The sequence below is a fragment of the Elgaria multicarinata genome, chromosome 6 (assembly GCF_023053635.1).
Source record: "Elgaria multicarinata webbii isolate HBS135686 ecotype San Diego chromosome 6, rElgMul1.1.pri, whole genome shotgun sequence".
Taxonomy (NCBI): domain Eukaryota; kingdom Metazoa; phylum Chordata; class Lepidosauria; order Squamata; family Anguidae; genus Elgaria; species Elgaria multicarinata.
Window position 1 is genome coordinate 66666163 of NC_086176.1, and position 20522 is coordinate 66686684.

A 20522-nucleotide genomic window follows, 5' to 3' on the forward strand; every position below is an offset into this window, starting at 1 on the left:
CAGTTTGGTAGCATAGCAAATGCATAATGTGTGCTTATGATGAATTGTAGAAAGAGCCTTTGACTAAACTCAGGAAAATATTGTAAATGGCATCACAATGTTAAAATGGCAGGTCTTTCTGAAATTATAATTGTAACCTATTGCTTTCAGAGTAAATTGGCAAAGTTTGTCTGGGGGAGTGGTCTGAAGCTAGCAAAATGTGCTAAGTAACTGCATACAGATAGGCTAGTGCCTGTGCAGTGTAGCCCCTCAGGTCGAAATGCATAGTCTTAGATTTGGCTAAGCTGTGGTAAAAACCAACACCACCACCACCCAGCAAAACGTTTTGTGTTCTTCCAACCATCATTGTAACAGTATTAGAATAATTCAAGATCAAGATGTAGAACATCTAATTTAATGGTGCTAGCATTAGCTTCCCTGCCTCTTGATAGAACCCCCTTCACTTAGCTGTGTATGGACTATTGTTTCTGAAAAGCTATTAGAACCACTTCCCCCTTAACATTAGTTGCAATCCAGTACTGGTAGTTTGTTAAACAAACAAATGTTCTGGGGTCTGGAAAGAGGTGGACTGCAGGGTGAAAAGCTTGTTAAGGGCTAATAAATTTAAAAAAGGTTTTAAAGCCTAATAGATTCCTAACTTTTTACTGCAGTTTCCGCTGTATGTGTGTGTGAGAGAGAGAGGGGTGGTGGTGTCAGGTTTGTATGTGTTTGTGTGAAAGCAGCAACAGTTCGTGCTCTAGTTAAGTGAAATTCCCATAGAGCTCCATCAGACGAGTGTTTTATTGCACGCTTGTTACTGGGCACTGACAGATTTCCGCGGGTCCCTCTCACAACGTTGTTTGCCTTCTGCGTGCCTCCTGCTCCTTCTTGCCTTCTTCCCGCCACAAAAAAACACCCCGGCAAATCCGACTTAGGTTGCCGCTATCTCCTGCTGTGTGCAGGAGAAGCAGCGGGATCAAAATGGCCCACGTGCACATTGTTTACTCCTTCTTTCAAAAGAGGAAGTAAGGAGGAACGAACGCGCGGGCAGAGAAGCGGCAGTAAACAAACGTTATTTCCCTCGTATGATGAGGCTCATGAACAAAACTAAGCAATGGTAGCAACGCCCTGCTCTTCAGAGCTATTTAGGATTTTTGCCATCTTCAATATACTTACTAGGCAGTAAGCCCCATTAAACACATTGTGACTTCCATCTGAGAAAACATGCATAGGATTTGGGCTGTAAGAGCAGCCTTTTTAAAGGGCTGAATGTGTATTAGTATGTAAATAAATGCTCAGCCTCTCTATTGCTTATTCTGTTGTATCCAAAATGTGAATTATTAATAGCAACAGCAGCAACAAAAATGTTATGATTAGTAACTATTATAGGCAACCAATAGTAAAGCATGCAGATAGGGTTGTTACAAGTGGATGGCCTTCAACTTTCAGATATTAAAACCAGCTAAGGGAGAAATCCTATGCATGTTTAGATAGAAAATGCCCCCCAATTTCCAGCATCCCTCCAGTCAGCCATGCTGTCTGGGGCTTGCTTGGAATTGTAGGACTTTTTGCCTTCAGTGGGAGTTAACAATGCTTAACAAACTGGATGGGATGCAGGTATTGATCCAACGTTTTCTGTAAGAACAGTTTGATTATAGTATTGAAGAAACCACCATTATTTCCCCATGACTTGAGAGCTTTGGTAGAACGCAGTCTTCTGACCACTTCATAATGACTTTTTTTTTTGATAAATTGTCAATATGCTTTAATTGGAAAAGATTTTTAAAAATTCTCTTGCTGGCACAAGTGACATGACAGTAAAGGAAATTGTTTCTGGTCATCAGATGATGCTTATACTGGGGGGGGGGGGAATGTATGAGAGTTATGATATATTCCTGTTCTGTATGGTAGCTGAAACAAGATTATTTATATGAAATGTTTATGATGTATATTAAAGTATTAAGTTCAAAATAAGTGTGTGTTCTTTTAAAAATAAAATACAATGGACGTCCTCAGACATGCAGCCATATGACGCTGCCGTGCCTTAGTCAAACCAGGGGGGCGATCGAGCCCAGTGAGGCCACGCTTGGTTGGTGGCAGCTCTGCAAGCTCTTGGGCAAACCTCTTTCTCCAACCATTATCTGAGATGCTTTTAACTGGAGAGAACCGCATGCATTCCCATGCTTTGGTCTGATGGTGGTTATGGGCCGTTTTTGAGATGGGAAAAGGATATGTGATGCAACCAGGCCTCTCATCTTTCCCCTCCAGCCCTTGTTCCTTGCAATTGCAGTACCTTCGCGTTAGAGTTTGCATTTTGTCCAACACTCTCCCCTCAGCCCTGGTGCCAGTTATGGCCCCAGCTGATAATTTATTCCCTTTGTCCTTTTGCTCTACTGAGCAAAGCTTACCTATGGACCATTCTGAACCTTTCCTGTGCTATATTGTAGCTCTTTTCTCAAAGAACATGTGTCCTATATCTGGCTCGACAGCAGCTGCGTCTGTTAAAGCAGCTGTAATCACGTATGTCTCTTTCCTGGGACACTGGGTGGGCAGACTTTTAACCCCAAGGTTGTCACAATAAGGAAATACCGACTCCATCTCAGCCAGCTTGTTTTTGAGATCTCTTCCCTAACCACAACGTATGGAGCCGTAAGAGTCTATTGTGAGTGTCATTTCCCACAAGACACCCTAATCTGGTGTTGGATCTCAAGAATTACTTGGCAAAATCTTCATAATCCTGGTAATCTGAAGAGACCCAGAGGTTCCCTTTATTTGCAACAGATCTCTTTCCCTATCAGCCCTGAACCTTCCCACATACAGAAGCAGGCCTCTCTTTACAAGCTGAGCTCTTCAAGATCCCATCCACCGCTTGAATTATTACCAAGCCTCATCCACCCAAAGGGATCCTAGAGCACCCTAAGTGGAACCATTGAACGCTACAAAAATTTGGGTTTGTCGCTGCATTTTCATTTTTTACAGACACATGGTGCTTTCCCCAGGACAGATGTTGATATGAGATCTAACTAACCTCCCACGTTTTCTATAGAAGACTTTGAACTTGCAGAAAGACAACACAGCAATCCTGGGAGCACTTGTTTATTTTCATATGGTACATGCAAATCACTTAAATTTTTCAGCATCCAAGTGTAACCTTTTTATTCTGCAGATATCAGTCTCAGTATTGGCATACAAAAACCTAGGTAAGTCCACTTATAAAAGTAGCAGAAAAGGCAAACAAATGTCTAGTTCTGAGATCTCTATAATGCTTAACTTTGTGAGAGATGTTTTGCAAACTTGATCAGTCAGATCCTTATTTATACTTGCAGGCATTTCTACAAGCAGGCATTTGTTTTCATTAGTAACTTATTAAATTAAATATTTTTTATAAAAAGATGACAGATGTTTGTAGGAAGCAAATAAAGCAGAGATAAAAACATATATAGGGAATACAATCCAGTTAAGTACATAGAAATGTTGGCCAAACAAACCCTAAAGGCCCTTTGCCAATACTACTGTAAAAAAACATCTTGCATTAACCATATCTCATGTTTACATTATTTCATGGACTGGAAAAAGAAAGCTAGGCCTTCATCTCTAAGCCGTGCACCATAGGTCGTAATCTAACAGGCATGCTTAAACCAATTTGATTTTAATAGGCTTACATCTGCAATCCATACTTTCTTGGGAGTAAGTCCTGATGAACTCAACAAGGGTAACTTCTGAGTAGACATGCATAGGATTGCCCTGCCTTTTATATTGGATGTGTTTAAGAGTCAAGAAACACATTCCAGGAATGTATTTACAGTATTTAAAATAGATCCAGTGAAAGCAATGGAATTTAAGTTAGTCTGGATCTAATCCTTAGTATTTATTCAAAGACTCTCCCCACCCCACCCGCTGTTTTTTGCAGTAAAGGTCTTCCACTTCAATACTTTTCAAATACTTTACTAAGCTCATATCTGCATTGCAAATTATACACTGCCCCTTATCCAGTGTGTTATTTACAGCCCATTTTTTAAAAATTATCTGCTACTTCCAGTGCTCTTATACTAGAAATGCATTCTATATTGTACTCATGGGATTATTCCAGGAGGAACATGATCATGGTTGTGTTTCTGCCATCATCCCTGATCTGAATTGCAAGGTCAGCCTTAAGAGTAGCCACACCTACCCCATGTCCATGTCTGTGGGCTGTTTACCTGGTGTTGTCAGTGGTTATGCTTGGTGACTCTGAAGCCCTGACTGTCAGGTTATTTACTGCTAATGCACATGTACTAATAATTGCCATATTATTAAATGCCATATTATTAAACAGTGCAAATGGTTTACATGTACCCACATACAGAATCAACAGAGAAAATACAGCAGCAGGAACAGCTACCTGCCACTATACGTGACTGCCTATCATATATACTAATAGTGAATGAGAACTCAGTTTGCTGAGTTCTGGTCCCACATAGCGAAAGTAGCACCACTTACAGATAAGAGGGAAGTATCAGGATACCTGGGAAAATCCCAATATTTTCACAAGTAAAAAAAATCTTTAGAAAAAAAACAAGGGAGAACCTCCCCACTCCCAAAACAGCCCAATATTTTTTTGGGTGGGGGCAAGGAATAGAAACTGTTGGAAAGGGGGAATGGAATGGAATGGCTGACTCTCCACACTGCAATATTTTGTTGCAGATCCCACTTGTCTCTGCCTATTAACAAGATTAGCCCTGTCCTTACACATGAACCATTGATGATGGCTATTTTGTTCTCAGGTCCACTGTAGCTGTAGTATGGCGTAACAATTCAACAGGAATGGTTACCCCAGTTGATTAATTTGCTGCTGTTTTGCAACCAGTAACTGTTGAAATGGCAAAAAAGTTAGCACTGATGAAAAACATATTTCTGGGAAATAGTAATTATCAGTACTTCTAGTATTAATCCCTAATCTTACGTATCCCAATAATAAAAACATCCCTGTCTAATTAGCTCCACTAGTGACATGCATTCAACAAACATCTACATCTCATTTATTTTCTGTCACAATTAAGTTGCTTTTGTATCATCACATGAACTGGCAATACTCTCCCTTAGGCAACTACAAAATCAAAGTCACATTTTAAGGCTCCAATTCTATGCACAGTGACTTGGGAGCAAGTCCCACTTGAATTCCATGGAGCTTAAATCTAAGTAAATAACTTAGGTAGGTTGACCATATAGAAAGGAGGACAGGGCTCCTACGTTTAAAAGTTGTATAGTAAAGGGAATTGCACCAGGTGTTATTTTGTATGCATGCAGCACCTGGTGAAATTCCCTCTTCCTCACAACAGTTAAAGCTGCAGGAGCCCTGTGCTTTTGACCAGATACAAAAGAGTTCCCTTTTCCATATGGCCACCCTGTCATAGGACTGAACTGAGAGATTCTCAACTACTGGAATTTCAGTGGCCCACACAAGAATTAGATATAACGCACTACCCTGATTTGCCATGATACTTAATAATTAGAACATACAGTCTACCATGCCAGAGTCCTGGAGATATTTGTACATGGAGACTTATAGGAGAGGATTCCTTTTAAACATACTGAACAGGATTTAGTGAGCTAATATAAGAAAATTCCAGTCTTTTGAATGAATGTGGAATAGTGGTTTCTGAACTGCACTGTCATTCAATAGCCATCCCCCATTACTCTGTTTGGGTTTAGCATTATAATGTCTTTTAAACATTGGAGATCTTACTGTCAGTAATATTGTGATCTTATGTCACAATATTACTGTGACATAAGAAACAACAGTAATAAATCCACCCTAACAAGCAAGGGTATGGAGTTAACTCAAATAATTGCAATTTCATTTCCATGGAAGAATGATAACATTAGCTCAGTATAGCATCTTCGTTTTTCCAAGAGTACAAATACTTGGACATACCTGACCAAGGATTCAAATTTATCAAATTGACGAACATGAGCAAGGGCCCCTACTAGAACTAAAGTTGTAAGTTTGGAATGAACCTTGAATTTCCAGATGTTTTGATTGCCCTCCATATTGGTACTATGATGCTGAAATTCTTTTATTTTGTGCAATTAACAGTAATGACTTCCAGACTTTTGCTAAAGTGACAGTTTATGACTTGGCTTTTACATAACACTAGTCCGTGGTTTATTTAGCCCATGGTTAACCCATGGTTTGTTGCTCAATCCAGGGTTTGACTGGCATACAATTGAATAAACCACAGCTTTCTCAACCCCTGAGTTGTTTATTTCCTTCCACCTTCATCCACTCTCTCCCTGTATCCCAAATTCTTTTCTGGCACTGTAGTATTTGCATACATAATGACAACCCATAGTTTAAATAACCCAGAGTCCGCAACCCAAGAATAAATCATGGGATCTCTTTCTGGTTTGTTTGTGGTTAACAAACCATGGTTTGTTGGTGTGGCTGGGTTCGTATATCTCTACAATCCAGAATTAAACAACCCTTTTGTTAAATAGACTATGGGTTAGTGTTATGTGCAAACCAGGACATTGTCTGATAAAAGGTTAGCTTTCTGGATCCCTGAAAGGAAAGAGTGCATCATATTCTTACAAGAAACTAGTAAAGTAGTGCACATGCTTTATATTTCCACAAACGCTGGGAATTTTTTTTATAAACTAACCAACCCGGTTTTGTTCCTAGCAGTGACACCCTGGACTACTAATAATGCAAGTCACAATGTGCAACTGAGAAAGTAATCATTGATTCGTTTCAGTGGGCCATTCACTGGGGTAGCCAGTTCCCTTGACTATGTAACAGAGGTCATATCACATGCAATGGGAGATCTCTATGCATGTCCAGAGCATTCCACACCATTGAAAAAAAAATCTATATGAAGTATTTTGGGACCATGCTGTGTTTTTTTTCTAGTTAAATTCTCTGAATGCCTCTATTCTCCAGGCAAGACTTTAAGTTGCCAACAAAAATATAAAATCCACCTCTACTTTTCCTTCCAAGAACAATATCTTGGAATGTGTTGAATTCTTGTGCTTGGGAACAATGATTCCTTGTGCAAAATAAATGTTTTTCATGTAAGTTCTAATTCATGCTTCCAATATGTGTCAAAATATCATTTTTCAAAAACCCACAAAGGACATTCACTGTAAAAACATAGTATTCTATTCTGTAATAACCAAAGTAATTCTAATTTACCAAGCCTCACATCAATAATATTCCATTATCCTTCATTTTAACTGCAATAGAACAAAAACACAAAACTAATCATACTCTTGGCTGCTGTGTATACTCTTGCCTTAATTGAGATCTATTGTCTGTGCTAGCAAATACTACTGAAAATGCAATAAGAAGGTAAGAAATAATGATCTAACCTATTATGATATTAGGCGAGTACCTGAAAAGCAACAGAGGCTGTAAACCTATACCCACTTACCTGGAAGTAAGCCCCGTTGAATAAATGGGCTTAATTCTGAGTGGACACATATAGGATTGTGCTGTAAGATAATTGTCACTTGCCAGGTTTTTTTAAAAATCTTTTTTACATATACATTAAGAAATTCAAGTGTTATAAAATGACTGACAAACAAATGTTTGTTAGATATCTCTTCTGATTTTTCAGTTCATATAGGCTACACCTGGCAGAGTAAAGATTGTAACACCTTTTTACACAGGTGCCTGAATCTGCCTTTACTTTGGTCTTTATTGGCACAACCATATTGATCAAGTCTACATGGACAGGCAAAACAAAAAATGGTTGCACAACTTTCCTGTATCTCCAGCCATGCAAGCATTTCTATTTTTTTACTGAAGTAACATGAATGCTCTCCTACAGGAAAGCATGCTGTTGAATATCCTTCTCACAGTGCAATTCTATAAGTGTGGATTGATAATCCCAAGCCTTATAAACAGTTGCACAGTTTCATAGTCATGACTAATTCCTTGACAATGGCACCTACCTTCTTGGCTTGTGTATCGCTCTTAACGTTGCTTTGTCAAAGTTATACTAGATACTGAAATGGCAGCAGTCTGAGATATTTTGGTTATCATTAAAATACAGTATAGAAATGGTTACTTGACAGAGGTAAGGCATTCTTAACATCAGTTTCAGGAACATATGGATTCATAGCTATCTGAACAAACCTTTCAATCTTTTACAGGAATCTGTGGAATGTTTTTGCATATAAATTGCTTAAGTTCTCAATTGTAAACAGTGTGTACATCATCACTAATTAATGCAACATCTTTCACATGATGTTTTAAAAACACTGGGTGGATCTTGGTTCCCATCAATCTACTGTGTGATTATGAGTTTGGAAGGAAGCATATTGCAGAAATGCCATGAGCTCTAGAAAATGCCTATCCTGTGTGTAAGCCATAATCATAATTCATTTCAGAAGTCATCTATAAACACCCTACATGAGATATATGTGTTGACCATAAGGAGTGCCACACACTCCCTGTTCTCCATTTCACTTGTTGGTATTAATGTAAATATTTTATCCATGGCATGCCAATAAAAGACTGTTTACTCCCTGCACCCACCCCCAGAAGCAGTCACATGCATTAAAGTTCAGGTCACCAGCTAGTAGTGCATTTTAATGCAAGGCCCCTTAGAGTGGTCCTGCTTATGATTCTTTCTTGCTGAACAGAAACTTGGCTGGTGCGTGAAATGTCAGATCTTGGCTGAGATAACCTATCCCAAGGTGTACAGCTCTCCTTCAAAGGCTTCTTCCTGAGCATCCACTTCCTGAGTTTCAATGAGATTTACCGCTTCATCTTTCTCCACATTTTCCTTCACATCGTCTTCTGGGCCTAGAGACTGGTTTTGGCTGGGCTTATTGCTGTCGTGGGTGCTGTGGCAGCTTGCACTTCCAAGACGTGTTGACGCAACAACAGCTTTCACTGCAGCCTATTTTTTTTAAACAAACAAAAAAAGTGGTTATATTTCTTGACACGTTCACTGGGGGGAGGGTTAATTGTTCTTGAGACACTGGCCGTTTGTCCCTAACATAGGCCAAAGCAAGGCTACAGCTACTTCCTAGTAGATTATCTCTTACATAATGACCCGGTTCACACAATCACCGTGTCTTAAAAAGCCACAGTGGCTTGTTTAAGTTGCAGTATGTGTTGGGCACCACTTGCCTAATTAGCCACCCAGGTATGGCTTGTCGTTCATCTGAACATGGGCAGCATGGCTTGTTTGAGGGGAAAACAATCCTCAAATAACCCAACAACAATGTGTGAACCAGGTCAATGAGTGAATTAATTCCATCTAGGATTGCATGGGTAAGAATAGAAAAGTACATTCAAACTAAACATAGCAATACCTTCTAACAAAGCAGGCTTTTTGCTAAAAGCTGGAACAATGGACATTTCTGGGGCCTCAGTCGCTTTCTGTGACGAGGAGGAGCTAAGCAGCTAAGTCTAGCTGGAGTAGCTCATAGTAGAATAAACATCTTTTATTGAAACATTTTTGTCCCTTTAAGTGTTCCTCAGAAAACTCTGTCGTTATCTTCAATTGTGTGTCACCACTGCCTATTAGAAAGCAGTTATCAAAACTGAATCACTTTTATCATTCATTTTTCAACTATTAAAGGGCTCCATCCAGAGCATGGAGGCTAAAAGACTACAGTTGCAAAGGTGAAATAAGGTATTCATCCCAGATTTAAGTAATTTATCACAAAAATACGTTAGCTAGATAAATTTGGCAATATGCATAATCCCTGATGCCAAATGCATATAATCTATGGAGAACTGAAAATCACTTGCAGCGAGAATTATGCCTGGTTTTGCATCAACATAGTAACAGCTAGGGTGGGAAATTCTATGGTGGGACCACCACCAAATCCGAATCTGAAGCCAGCCTGCTACAGCAAGGCAAGTGTGTTAGCAGCCAGAACAACTGGCTATTTCATTAAATAATAAAAGACAGTAAGGAATTGGAGGACTTTTTTCTGTCTAAACATGTTTAGGATTACACCCTAAATCCCCCTCCTTTTTAACGTGATATCTGGGTGTGTTCCACCTCTCTTAACGCCTCTGCAACAGACACACTTGCTAATGCCTAGTCTTTGTCTAGAATTAGATTTGCGAGATCATGATCTATACGAAGGCTCCAAACGCATTAGGCTACAGGATAGCTTGGAACTTTGGTTCCAGGCAATTGTTCTTCTGAAATGATCCTGTCACATCCTTCCCCTTCTGTTGCAACCTACAAGCCACTCCATACTACACCACGTAGGTAGGGATGGACCATGTGGCTCCCCAAATGCTGTTGGACTGAAACGCAAATCAGCCCTTGCCAGCATAGTCAATGGTGAGCTGCAGTCCAACAACACCTTGAGGGGCACACATTTCCCATTCCTGATGTAGGTGAAGAGGGAAGGTAGATATGGTACAGAAGCACTGTACAGAAGCAGCAGTGACCTGCTTCTCCAGGAAGGTCTTGATCATGATAAGAACACCAGGCACCACAATAAGAATCTAGAATCCCTGTTTGCCATAGGGAGGGCCATAGTTCAGTGGCAGAGCACATGTTTTGCATGCAGAGCCTATGCAGAACGTCCTGGTTCAACATTGCACCCAGAAGGTCCCTGGTTCAATCCTCCACATCTTTGGGTAGGGGTGGAAAGATTCCTTCCTGAAACTTTGGTGAGCTGATGCCAGTCAGAGTTGACAATATTGGGCTAGGTGGAGCAGTGGTCAGAAATGGAAACAGTTAAAGCAGCTTTTATTATACTGTTAACAAAAAATATTTTTTAGAATACATAAATCATGTAATAGTGGGATTAGATGCTACTATTAAAATTCAATACACAAAAATTCATTTTAAAAGATGGTAATTCCCACAGCAATAGGATCCACTCATTCAGGTCCATCCACGGCAATCAAGGCTGTGAACAAAACTACATCCTTGGGAGTTGTTCCCTATGTAAATATATGCCAAGATGTATTGTCTAAACTATAATTCTCTTGGAAAGAAAGGGCTGATAGGTAAAAACTCCAGAGGTGGTTCTGGAAATCATGTTTCTTCTTTCTGAGCTGTGTAGCAGACTTTGAATTTATACAGATTTTCACAGCAAAGGGCCCATATTTTAATTTTAGTTTGGTTAAAACAACAGTTAGCTAGTGGAAAGGAGGTGATTGTCATTTACTTCCACCTCCCTTTTCAGTCCCCAACTCCCCGACTGTTCTGGAAAGTCTCCCCACCTTCCAGAGGAGATGTTCTAAGGGATTGTGGGGTGGGTGTGTGCGCAACTGACTAAGACTGCTGCTTCCTCCATTCCACCAGTGGAAATGCTCTGCAGGATCAGAAGCCTCCTGTGGACAGAAGGAGCTCCTCCATCTGCAGGATGCCAACAATGGAATCAACCCAATAGATATGGGGAACATTTTGGGGACCATATCTATAGGCTTGTTGTTAAATTTTATAGCAACACTGCAGAATATCACTAGACCAAAAGCTTTCAAAGCAACAACAAAAGAGCTATTTAAAATAGCTTTCCCAGAAATATACCTTAAGTTTACGCCGAGCATTGAATTCTTGGAGCTTCTTTTGGGCTGTATCCATATGAGCAAAATTGGCTGCTTTCCCTGTGACCCAAGGATGCTGTAAAGCTTGAAATGTGGTAAGACGTTTCTTGGGGTCAAGCACAATTAGCTTTTTCACCTGCATAGTAAGAAACGGACCCCAGAATTACAGTTTTTAAATGGATACTATTGTTTTTATGCTTTTGATGGTTTAAAATTTTGTATACTTTTTAATGTTCACTGTTTTTAACTTTTGTAAACCACCCAGAGAGCTTCAGCGATGGGCCGATATATAAATGTAATAAATAAATAAATAAATAAAAATAGCATGTAAGATAAATTGTTTTATTTCTCAAAACGATATAGGACCCAATCCAAGATAATGGGCTCATTCAGAAGACACCTTAAACCATGGCTTTAACTACAGTGAATAAGGCTTTTTGCTTTATTCACCATGGTTAAAGCTGTGGTTTAAGGTGTCTTCTGAACACAGTCTGGCTTTCTGGCTTAACTACCATGGTTAAAGCCATTGTTTAAAGTGACTTCTGAACGGGGTCACTGTTGCACACCCTGGGTAGTATCCAATGTTAGTCCTACTTAGAGGAGACCCATTGAAATGAATGGGATTTTAGTTAGTCCTATTCATTTCAGTGGGTCCTCTAAGTAGGACTAACATTGGATACTACCCCTTATCTCCCATCTTAGGGTGACCATATGAAAAAGATGACAGTGCTCTAACAGTTGTATAGAAAAGGGAATTTCAGTAGGTCTCATTTGTATGCATGCAGCACCTGGTGAAATTCCCTCTTCCTTTTGTAAACCGCCCAAAGAGCTTCAGCTATGGGGCGGTATATAAATGTAATAAATAAATAAATAAATAAATAAATAAATAAATAGTTAATGGAGTCCTGCAGCTTTAACTTTTGTATCTGGTCAAGAGGACAGGGCTTCTGTAGCTTTAACTGCTGTGAAGAAGGAATTTCACTAGGTGCTGCATTCATACAAATAACACGTGCTGAAATTCCCTTTTCTATACAACTGTTAAAGATACAGGAGCTCTGTTCTCTTTTTCATATGGTCACCCTAGCCATTTTCTACCTATTCAACAGATGATTGGTACCATCAGAGTTAACCGTGTCAATCAACTCTTTGAGAGCAATGTTTGTCTTGAATTCAAACTTTGTCTCTTTCGCCATCCCTGCGACTCTGTTGGGAAAGGAGGAATGAACCAAAGATTCTATTCACCACCAAAGATCAACTTTGACAAAGGTGGCAGTACCCAGCACTTGACAGGAGATTCTTCAACCAAGTACAGGAATCACACACACAGCCTTTGCATTTCTGCGTTTATCACTCTTGCTGATTTGTGGCAATAATAAGTGAACATCATGGCATTTTGTTGTATAGGAACTTCTGGCTGATTACCATCAAACTGCTATTAGATCCAAAATATTAATTCTGGCTTTATAAAAAATGGAAAGGGGAAAAACTAATTATTTCGTTCAGGGGCTCTCCAATTCTATTGCAACAACCCTCATTGAGTGAAGAAATAATTGGTTTGAGCCACCTCAAATATAGCTACATTTGGAATTCTAAGCCCCACTGAAAACGGTTGGACTCAGTTGCATAAATGTATTTAACATACTGAAACAAAGACAAATAAGCAATAAGCATCTTCAGAACACTCAAGAGTAAAATATAACAAAAACACTGAATTTCTAAGCATCTTTCATGCCATTATAACACATTTTCACTGCTGTAACTCTCTCATGGGACCATATTTTAAGTGATTTAAAGATTTTAAGAGATTTAAAGATTTAACCAAATCTATAATGCAGTTAACATTAACTCACTTTTGCATGTTCATCTTAGCAGATCAGGATAATAAAATGATGGGGTACAACTACTGCTCATTGCCCTCCTCTGCCGAAAATGGATTATAGAACGCTCTTACAGAGCAGGGCTGGCGCCAGACTATTTTGTGCCCTAGGCAGGCACGCCGTACTAAAGCCGCCCTGCACTTGCTCTGACGTTGGGGGGCGGGTCAGAGGCTTCGAAGCGGCACGCCTGGAAGTGGCTTCTGGGTTCGCCATTCTGAAGCTGCCGCCCCCCAACATTTGAATACAGTCAACAGTCATAGTTCTCATGCCACACTTATGGTGCTATGTTGATTATCTTGAAATCAATGGTAAAATTTGCTGAACATACCAAATCCTTGGCATTCAGAGACACATCATCCCACCAGGGAGAAACAAAATCATATTCACAGTTCAGAATTCTCTTGAACATGTACTGGTCTCCCCTTTCATCGTAAAATGGTTCAAAGCCACAGAGTCTAGAGGCAAATAAATAAGAAATTTGTTACAACTATGTGGAAGAGTTTGACCATACAAGTCAGTCTGTGCCTGTGAAAGCAATGCAGAAATACACAAGTAATTGGTATTACCCTTTCTAGTCATCTTGGATATTCAAAAATAGTAATCTTGAGTGTAGAAATAGAGAGAATGTAGAATGCAGTGGACCTTCTCCTGGGATAGTAATGTTTTAGAGTGTAGAGCTATTGGTAATGTGTTCATTCCCCCCCGCCTCCCACAAGTTTCCCTAGGCCAGCCAGCCTTCTCCCTGATGTGATAACTTTCCACATACGCTCTCATGGGCTACTGGGCAATGTTCAGCTAGTGGCGCAAAGGATCAAGACATAAGAGATTAATACAGCAAATAGGAGTTTGCAATTGACATGAAGGATTCTAATTCTATTTTCTTCAGAGTGTTTGGAGACTTTAAAAACATCTAGAAAATATCTCAGACTGGGCTGTAGGTGGAAGCAAAGTAGCTTTAGAAATATACTGTTGTGGCTGGCACAGCAGGAAATACCGTAGGTATGAAGTCTGCCATCTAGTGCTTTATATGAGAAAAGAAGGATACAGTAATAGGTTTAAGAGCAGCTGTCAGCATTGGGACTCATAGGTTTGCAAGTATCTTAACTTTATCTTTTTAACATCTTGGGTAGGATATAATAGTAAATGTTGTTCATTAAATAAAATTAAGTAGTATAGATGAATATACAACATTAGTCTTCTGCTTTTTACCTTACAGGGTTTATCATCCTGGAACAAATGATATTTTGGTGTCGGGAAATAAAGGAGGCAATAACATTATAGTCAGAGCAATCCTAATGGGGCAGGGTATGGGGTGTGAATGCTGTGGTAAATCTACTACCAAAGCAAGAAAGAAACCAGAACACTTGCAATATTTATTTTGTAGTGCTCTTTACAGATCACTTTGTTACTTTAGAAATATAAAATGTATCATGCATAACTTGGTTTGCTCATAAAATTATCACTAAAATTTAAAACATTTAAAACTGAACTCAGGCCATAGCTAGACCTAAGGTTTATCCCTGGATCGTCCAGGGGTCAAACCTGTTCATCTAGGTGACACACAGGGGATCCAGTGCTCAGGCAGGGGCGAACCCTGGATGATCCCAGGATAAACCTTAGGTCTAGCTGTGGCCCCAGTAAATTTGTAAAATACTGTCTGAATAAAACTATACTTTATGATAATTTTATGAACAAACCAAGTTATACATAATACATTTTAGGTTCTTATTTTATGTCTTATCAGAGAGAACTTCAACAGGTGGTCCATAAAACATCTGAATCCTCCTAGGCAGGATCTACACTATAAAGTAGGGTGACCATATTTGGGAAACCAAAAAAGGGGACACTTAGTGTGTGTGTGGGGAAGCAGCTTTCTGAGTCCTGCAGGAAGTACGTTATTCCCCCGCCACCTTAAAGAACCCGATTGGAGTGGAGGAGGGGAAAGGATTTCATTCTGCACCACCACCACCCACTCCAATTGGGGCCTTTTCTATAATGTCCATGAATGACCCACTTTCCCCTTTAAGACCTCAATTGGAGCTTGGGGTGGGGGAATGACGTGCCTCAAGAAAGCATGTCACTCCCTCCTGCCATGCTAATGGCAGCCTTAAAGGGGAAGGTGTGTCATTCCAGGACATTATTGAAAATTATAGAAAATCCCCCCTGACACCATGGAAAGAACAAAAACCAGGACAAATCCGGGGAAATCCTGACAGTTGGTCACCCTACTATAAAGGTTTATAACAGTACTGACAACTGTTGGGGCCCAGGACACACTCCATATGAAGTTTTCAAACCGTTTTCAAAGTGTCATATTCTGCTTCGCGTAGATCTGGCCCTAGAAGCCAAAGGAAGAGGAAGGCTGGCTGATCCTGTTTGTGAGGAATTGGTTGGGGTGGAATTTAGGAAAAACTGGTCTGAAGGAAACACTATTGGGAGCTTATTTAGCTAGGGAAGGCTCTGTTACCTATTAAGAATGGTAATGAAACATATTTAATTTAAGAGCTTTAAGCAATCTCAGCCTATTATTTGAAGAGTAATATTTTGTTCCCTTTTGTAAGAATTTCTTCTTAATAAACTACTTAATTTCCATTCATTTTGAAAGGTTGTCTTTAGTGGTGGTGTCAATCCCATGCCTATGCCATAGGAAGCAGGATACTGAGTTACTTTTAGGTATAGAGTTTTTATTTTGATGGCAGTTGTTAAAGGTTTTTAATTTTATATTATAGTATGATGACTCTAAGCATATGTTGGGGAATTGTGCATGACCTGGAGCATCCCTAAATGTGTATCAGTAATAAATACTATAGATCAATGGTTTTAATAAGGAATCAAAGAAATAACTATGTTAGGGATCTTACAGAGAGGATATATCTATATCTATATCTATATATCTCCATCCATCCATCCATCCATCCATCCATCCATCCCATGGCTTCAAAATTTCCAGAAATTTTGTATCTCTTGTCATCCTATAAAAGTCTTCCTTTTACATTTAGAAATCAGTCTGGGAGAGTATGCCTTGTCTTAAACATTGTATTCATCATTCTAAAAGAAAATATTTCATAATCCAAAATTGTTTGATTTTTCCATTTGGGGCAGGGGAAGGAAAAACCCATTTTCTTCCCCAACATTTCCCGGTACCTCCCCCGCAACCAGCTTTCATATGGTAGCAGTAGAGCTTTCTACCACCACCTGAGTTCCTTGCCCACGGACCTCCCTCTCCACCCACAGAGAGGGGGATCCAGGGCATCCAGCAGCTCCACATCTGCTCTCCATGGGAGCCTAGGATTCCTCCCCAAATTTACTTCTGCTCTGCAAGAATACACAAAGTCACTGGAGCCTGGAGAAAATCTGGAAGAATACATATAGGTACCCCTAAGCATCGTTTTGTAACTTTTGAAAATAGTTTGGCATCAGTACAGCTAGCTGCTTTCCCAGTATTCTTCAAACGCAAGACAATAATTGTACGTTGATAGTGTCGACGGTGTTCAAAGTGTCTAAACAACAATCAAATTAACCCAATATTATATAATTTCACTGTGACATACAAATTACAGGTTTGTAGCTTCCTTTCATAGATACTTTTCAGAATTTGCATATGATGGATGCAATCCTGCCATCAGCTATGCATGAGAAAGAACAACGGTCGTCAGTGGGATTTAGATACAAATAACAAAGAGCAGCATGGCAGCCAAAATCCCCCTGCTCACCAGTTCTATATTTTGTGTTCTGGCTCTGAAGTCGCAGCTCATTCTATGTCCCCCCAGATGCTGTCTAGATGACACAGGATTGCTCTCTTAATGATTAATTAAAGTATTTTAATATCCTGCTTCTACAATCTAAATGGATTCTCAAAGCAGATTAAAAACAGTAAAAGCAAGAACCAAAAACAATGAAATACAGTGTGCAAAAGAAAGTGTGAGCTAAAAATAAAATTAAAAGCTGAAAGGCCTAGGAACATAACAAGGTTTTCACCTGGGCCGAAACAATGTCATGATCCGGGCCAAGCAAACGTCTTGGGGCAAAGAATTCCAAAGTTGGGGAGCCACCACTGAAAAGGCATAACCACCTCACCTCTGATAAGTGGTGGGACTTGGAGAAGAGCCTCCAAAGAAGATCTCATACACTGGTAGGCCCATGTGGAAGAAGTTAGCCCTTAAGGTACCAATGTCCCAAGCCATTTAGCACTTTAAAGATTAACATCAGCACATTGAATTGTGCTCAGAAACAGATTAGGGGCCAGTACAGTTGTTGATTTCTGTTCTCTTATACCCGGTTCCAGTCAGTAGACTACTGGCTTTATTTTGTACCAACTTGTGAAGACCAACCAAGATGGCTGTGGTCTTGCTACTGTCTTTTGGCAGTGAGAGCTAGCAAGAACAGCTCTAAAGAACCATCTTAGAAAAACAGCTTGCTAGGCACTTCTCCCAGAAAACAGCACCTGGCTAGTTATCAGTAAGGCTCAAGGTCAAGAGTAATTAGTGTTCTGACTTCAGCTGTGGGGAAAGTAGCCTGGTGGGAAGGGCTCCCTTCCGAAAGGGAGGGAGGCCTGAGAGGGGCTTGGGATTGGCTAGAATGGGTCATGGTACTGGCTGGCCCAAAAGAGATAAATGAGTTAGCATCCAGGGGCTGGCCATCTTCCCTGGAACCGAACGTGAGTAAGCGTGGAAGATCCCCTGGCAAGAAAGGTTACAACTTGGGTTTAGAGAGGTTTCTTGTTTTAGTATTAAAGTGCCTAGTTGCTCCAGGGAATGGCTTGCAGCCTTTGAGGCGTGATTTATGGTGGGGTTAATGGTTTTAGTGCTGCTAAAATACCTCATGTTTCTTCCCTTCACCCCCTTCACCCTGCCTTCCTGCGTCTGTGTATTAACTGTGTGTTTGACTGAAGTGTTTGTTTTAGAGTTTTAAATAAACTGCTTCACTCCTTAGTCTGTTGTGTGGTTATTCTCTGAAATGCTGGCTGTTACCATCTGGGTACTGGAGGTGGGAGACTGGTTAAACAGACGGTTGGTCCGAGCTTACCTTGCAGGGAGGTTGAGTGGACCCTAGCCTTCCTTCACACAACTAACATTTCCAAACACTTCAAAGGCAGCCTCATCTATGATGAATGGGATGTTACTACAACATGGATAATTTTGGCCAGGCTATCTCTAGTCAGTCAGTCAGTCAATTTATTGTGTTACAAGCAGTTAGCCATTATACGCAAGTTATAAAAGAGAACAGTTTACAATAAAAATAATTGAGCATCATAAAAGGAGTCACTACCCTTCATGCATTGTGTAGAATGTATCTGCAGAGACTTAACTAAAAATTTCAACTCTAAAAGAAACAATTTTTTTTGCATCTGATAACAAATGACAAACTTTAGCATGTGATGAGGAGCCCTTCAGCGATTTTAGCAAAGGAGATATATATATATATATATATTTCTAAGGTCATTATACATAGGACATTGAAGCAAAACATGAATTAAGTCTTTGATAGAGACTGCGTTACATCCACATACTCTATCTTTAATTGGTAATCTCTTATATTGTCCTAGCTGAACTGCTAAAGGGAGAACTATCTCTATTCAGGAGCGCCTTTGCCTGTGACAGCCTCAGTCGGGATACCCATCTCTTCTCCCCCTCAGTTGCTGTTGCCAAGATTTCCCAAGCACATACTAAAAACCCAAGTGAGAGCAGATTAAAGCTCACAACCACTAGATTAGCAGCAGTGGAAAACCACTACCCAGATGGTAAAGTGTAATTGTGCTGAGACTGAGGCCATAGCTAGAACTAACGTTTATCCCTGGATCGTCCAGGGGGGTCAAACCTGTTCATCTAGGTGACACACAGGGGATCCAGTGCTCAGGCAGGGGCGAACCCTGGATGATCCCAGGATAAACCTTAGGTCTAGCTGTGGCCATAGTTTGAAATTGGGACTGAGCCAAAACCCCTCCAAATGTTGCTTCTTCATGCAGAATGGTGAGGCTTGGGTCATATAATTGATTTTCTGGGGAGCTCAAAATGGGGCAAAAGCCAGTTGAGACTACTGGCAGTGCTCCGCTGCAGTCCCAGGGGCTGGCGGCCAATTTCTCTCCCCAGATGTCCTTTCAAAATGATGCTATGCAATGATGGAACATTGTTCCGTAGGGACTTAAGAGTTAAAAAAAAAAAAGGCAGCTACAAGCACGAAGAGGAGCTCCACTGTTGTAAAACCTGCAGTGAAAGGGGAAAAGGGGGGCAGATTCGGGGTCTCTTTTTCCATAGAACTTTCAGAATAGCATTAAAATTATCCAGACCAGTGCATAGTTGTTCAGGTACAATAAAGTCAAGATATAAAATTTGAAAACCACATGTCCTAGTCCATCAACGTCTCCAAATAAAATGAACCAGAATTTAAAATGCAATTAATATTGAAACCAGTCCAAGAGAAGCATTCTAAAGTAGATCCTCAAATTCTCATTACCCACCCCCACCCACGTAGCTAATGCAAATGGAGTTTCCAAAAAACATTTAATCTATCAAGGCCAGCAGCCCACCTTTCACACAGACTATCTAGATCCGCATTGTCAGCTCCACACACACACACCTACGAGCATTTCCTTCAATTGGGTCTTCTCACATCAAAAGGGCTCAAAGGACCAACCCCAGAATTCTTTTCTCACACACGAGTCAAGGGGCATGGCACCTTTGCCCGCAATCCAACCCAGAAGAGTCAACACACAAATAGGGGACCATCTTTTGGGCCACCCATTTGGGACTGCCCACACTGGCTAGTGGCAGGGCCACAGTAAGGTAGTGAATAAAAATATTGAATCTAGATAAGGGGGATGTCCAGTGAAATCCTGGCATGTGTAAGTCCAACTTTGTTCAATAAGACTTAGTACCCGATAAGTTTATACAGGTTTGCAGCCAGTGTTTGTTACCATGAAATATATATATATATATATACATACACACACACACATATATACACATACACACAGAAGTAATGCCGGATGACTACAATTTGAGAGAACTAAATATCATCAGTGAACCTTGCATCCTTTAAACCATTAAAATACAAGTAGGATGAAGCAAACTGGTCAACAATTCTTGTTGATACAGAGCTCCATCAGATGAACATTTTATTGCATGCTCATTACTGGGCACTCACGGATTTTCACCGGT

General features: G+C 40.2%; 1 protein-coding gene across 2 annotated transcripts in view; it reads right to left on the minus strand.

Moving 5' to 3' along the window:
• Positions 1-8566: 8566 nt before the first annotated feature.
• The window catches only part of CAMK4 (calcium/calmodulin dependent protein kinase IV), a 98619-nt gene continuing 86663 nt past the window's right edge, over positions 8567-20522 (minus strand). For both annotated transcript variants that reach the window (XM_063129544.1, XM_063129545.1), the window contains exons 9-11: positions 13694-13820; positions 11472-11624; positions 8567-8864 (exon numbers count right to left, since the gene is read on the minus strand). In XM_063129544.1, the coding sequence (XP_062985614.1) occupies positions 8649-8864; positions 11472-11624; positions 13694-13820 (496 nt within the window). In that variant the 3' untranslated portion in view covers positions 8567-8648. The remainder of the gene's footprint in view (positions 8865-11471; positions 11625-13693; positions 13821-20522) is intronic.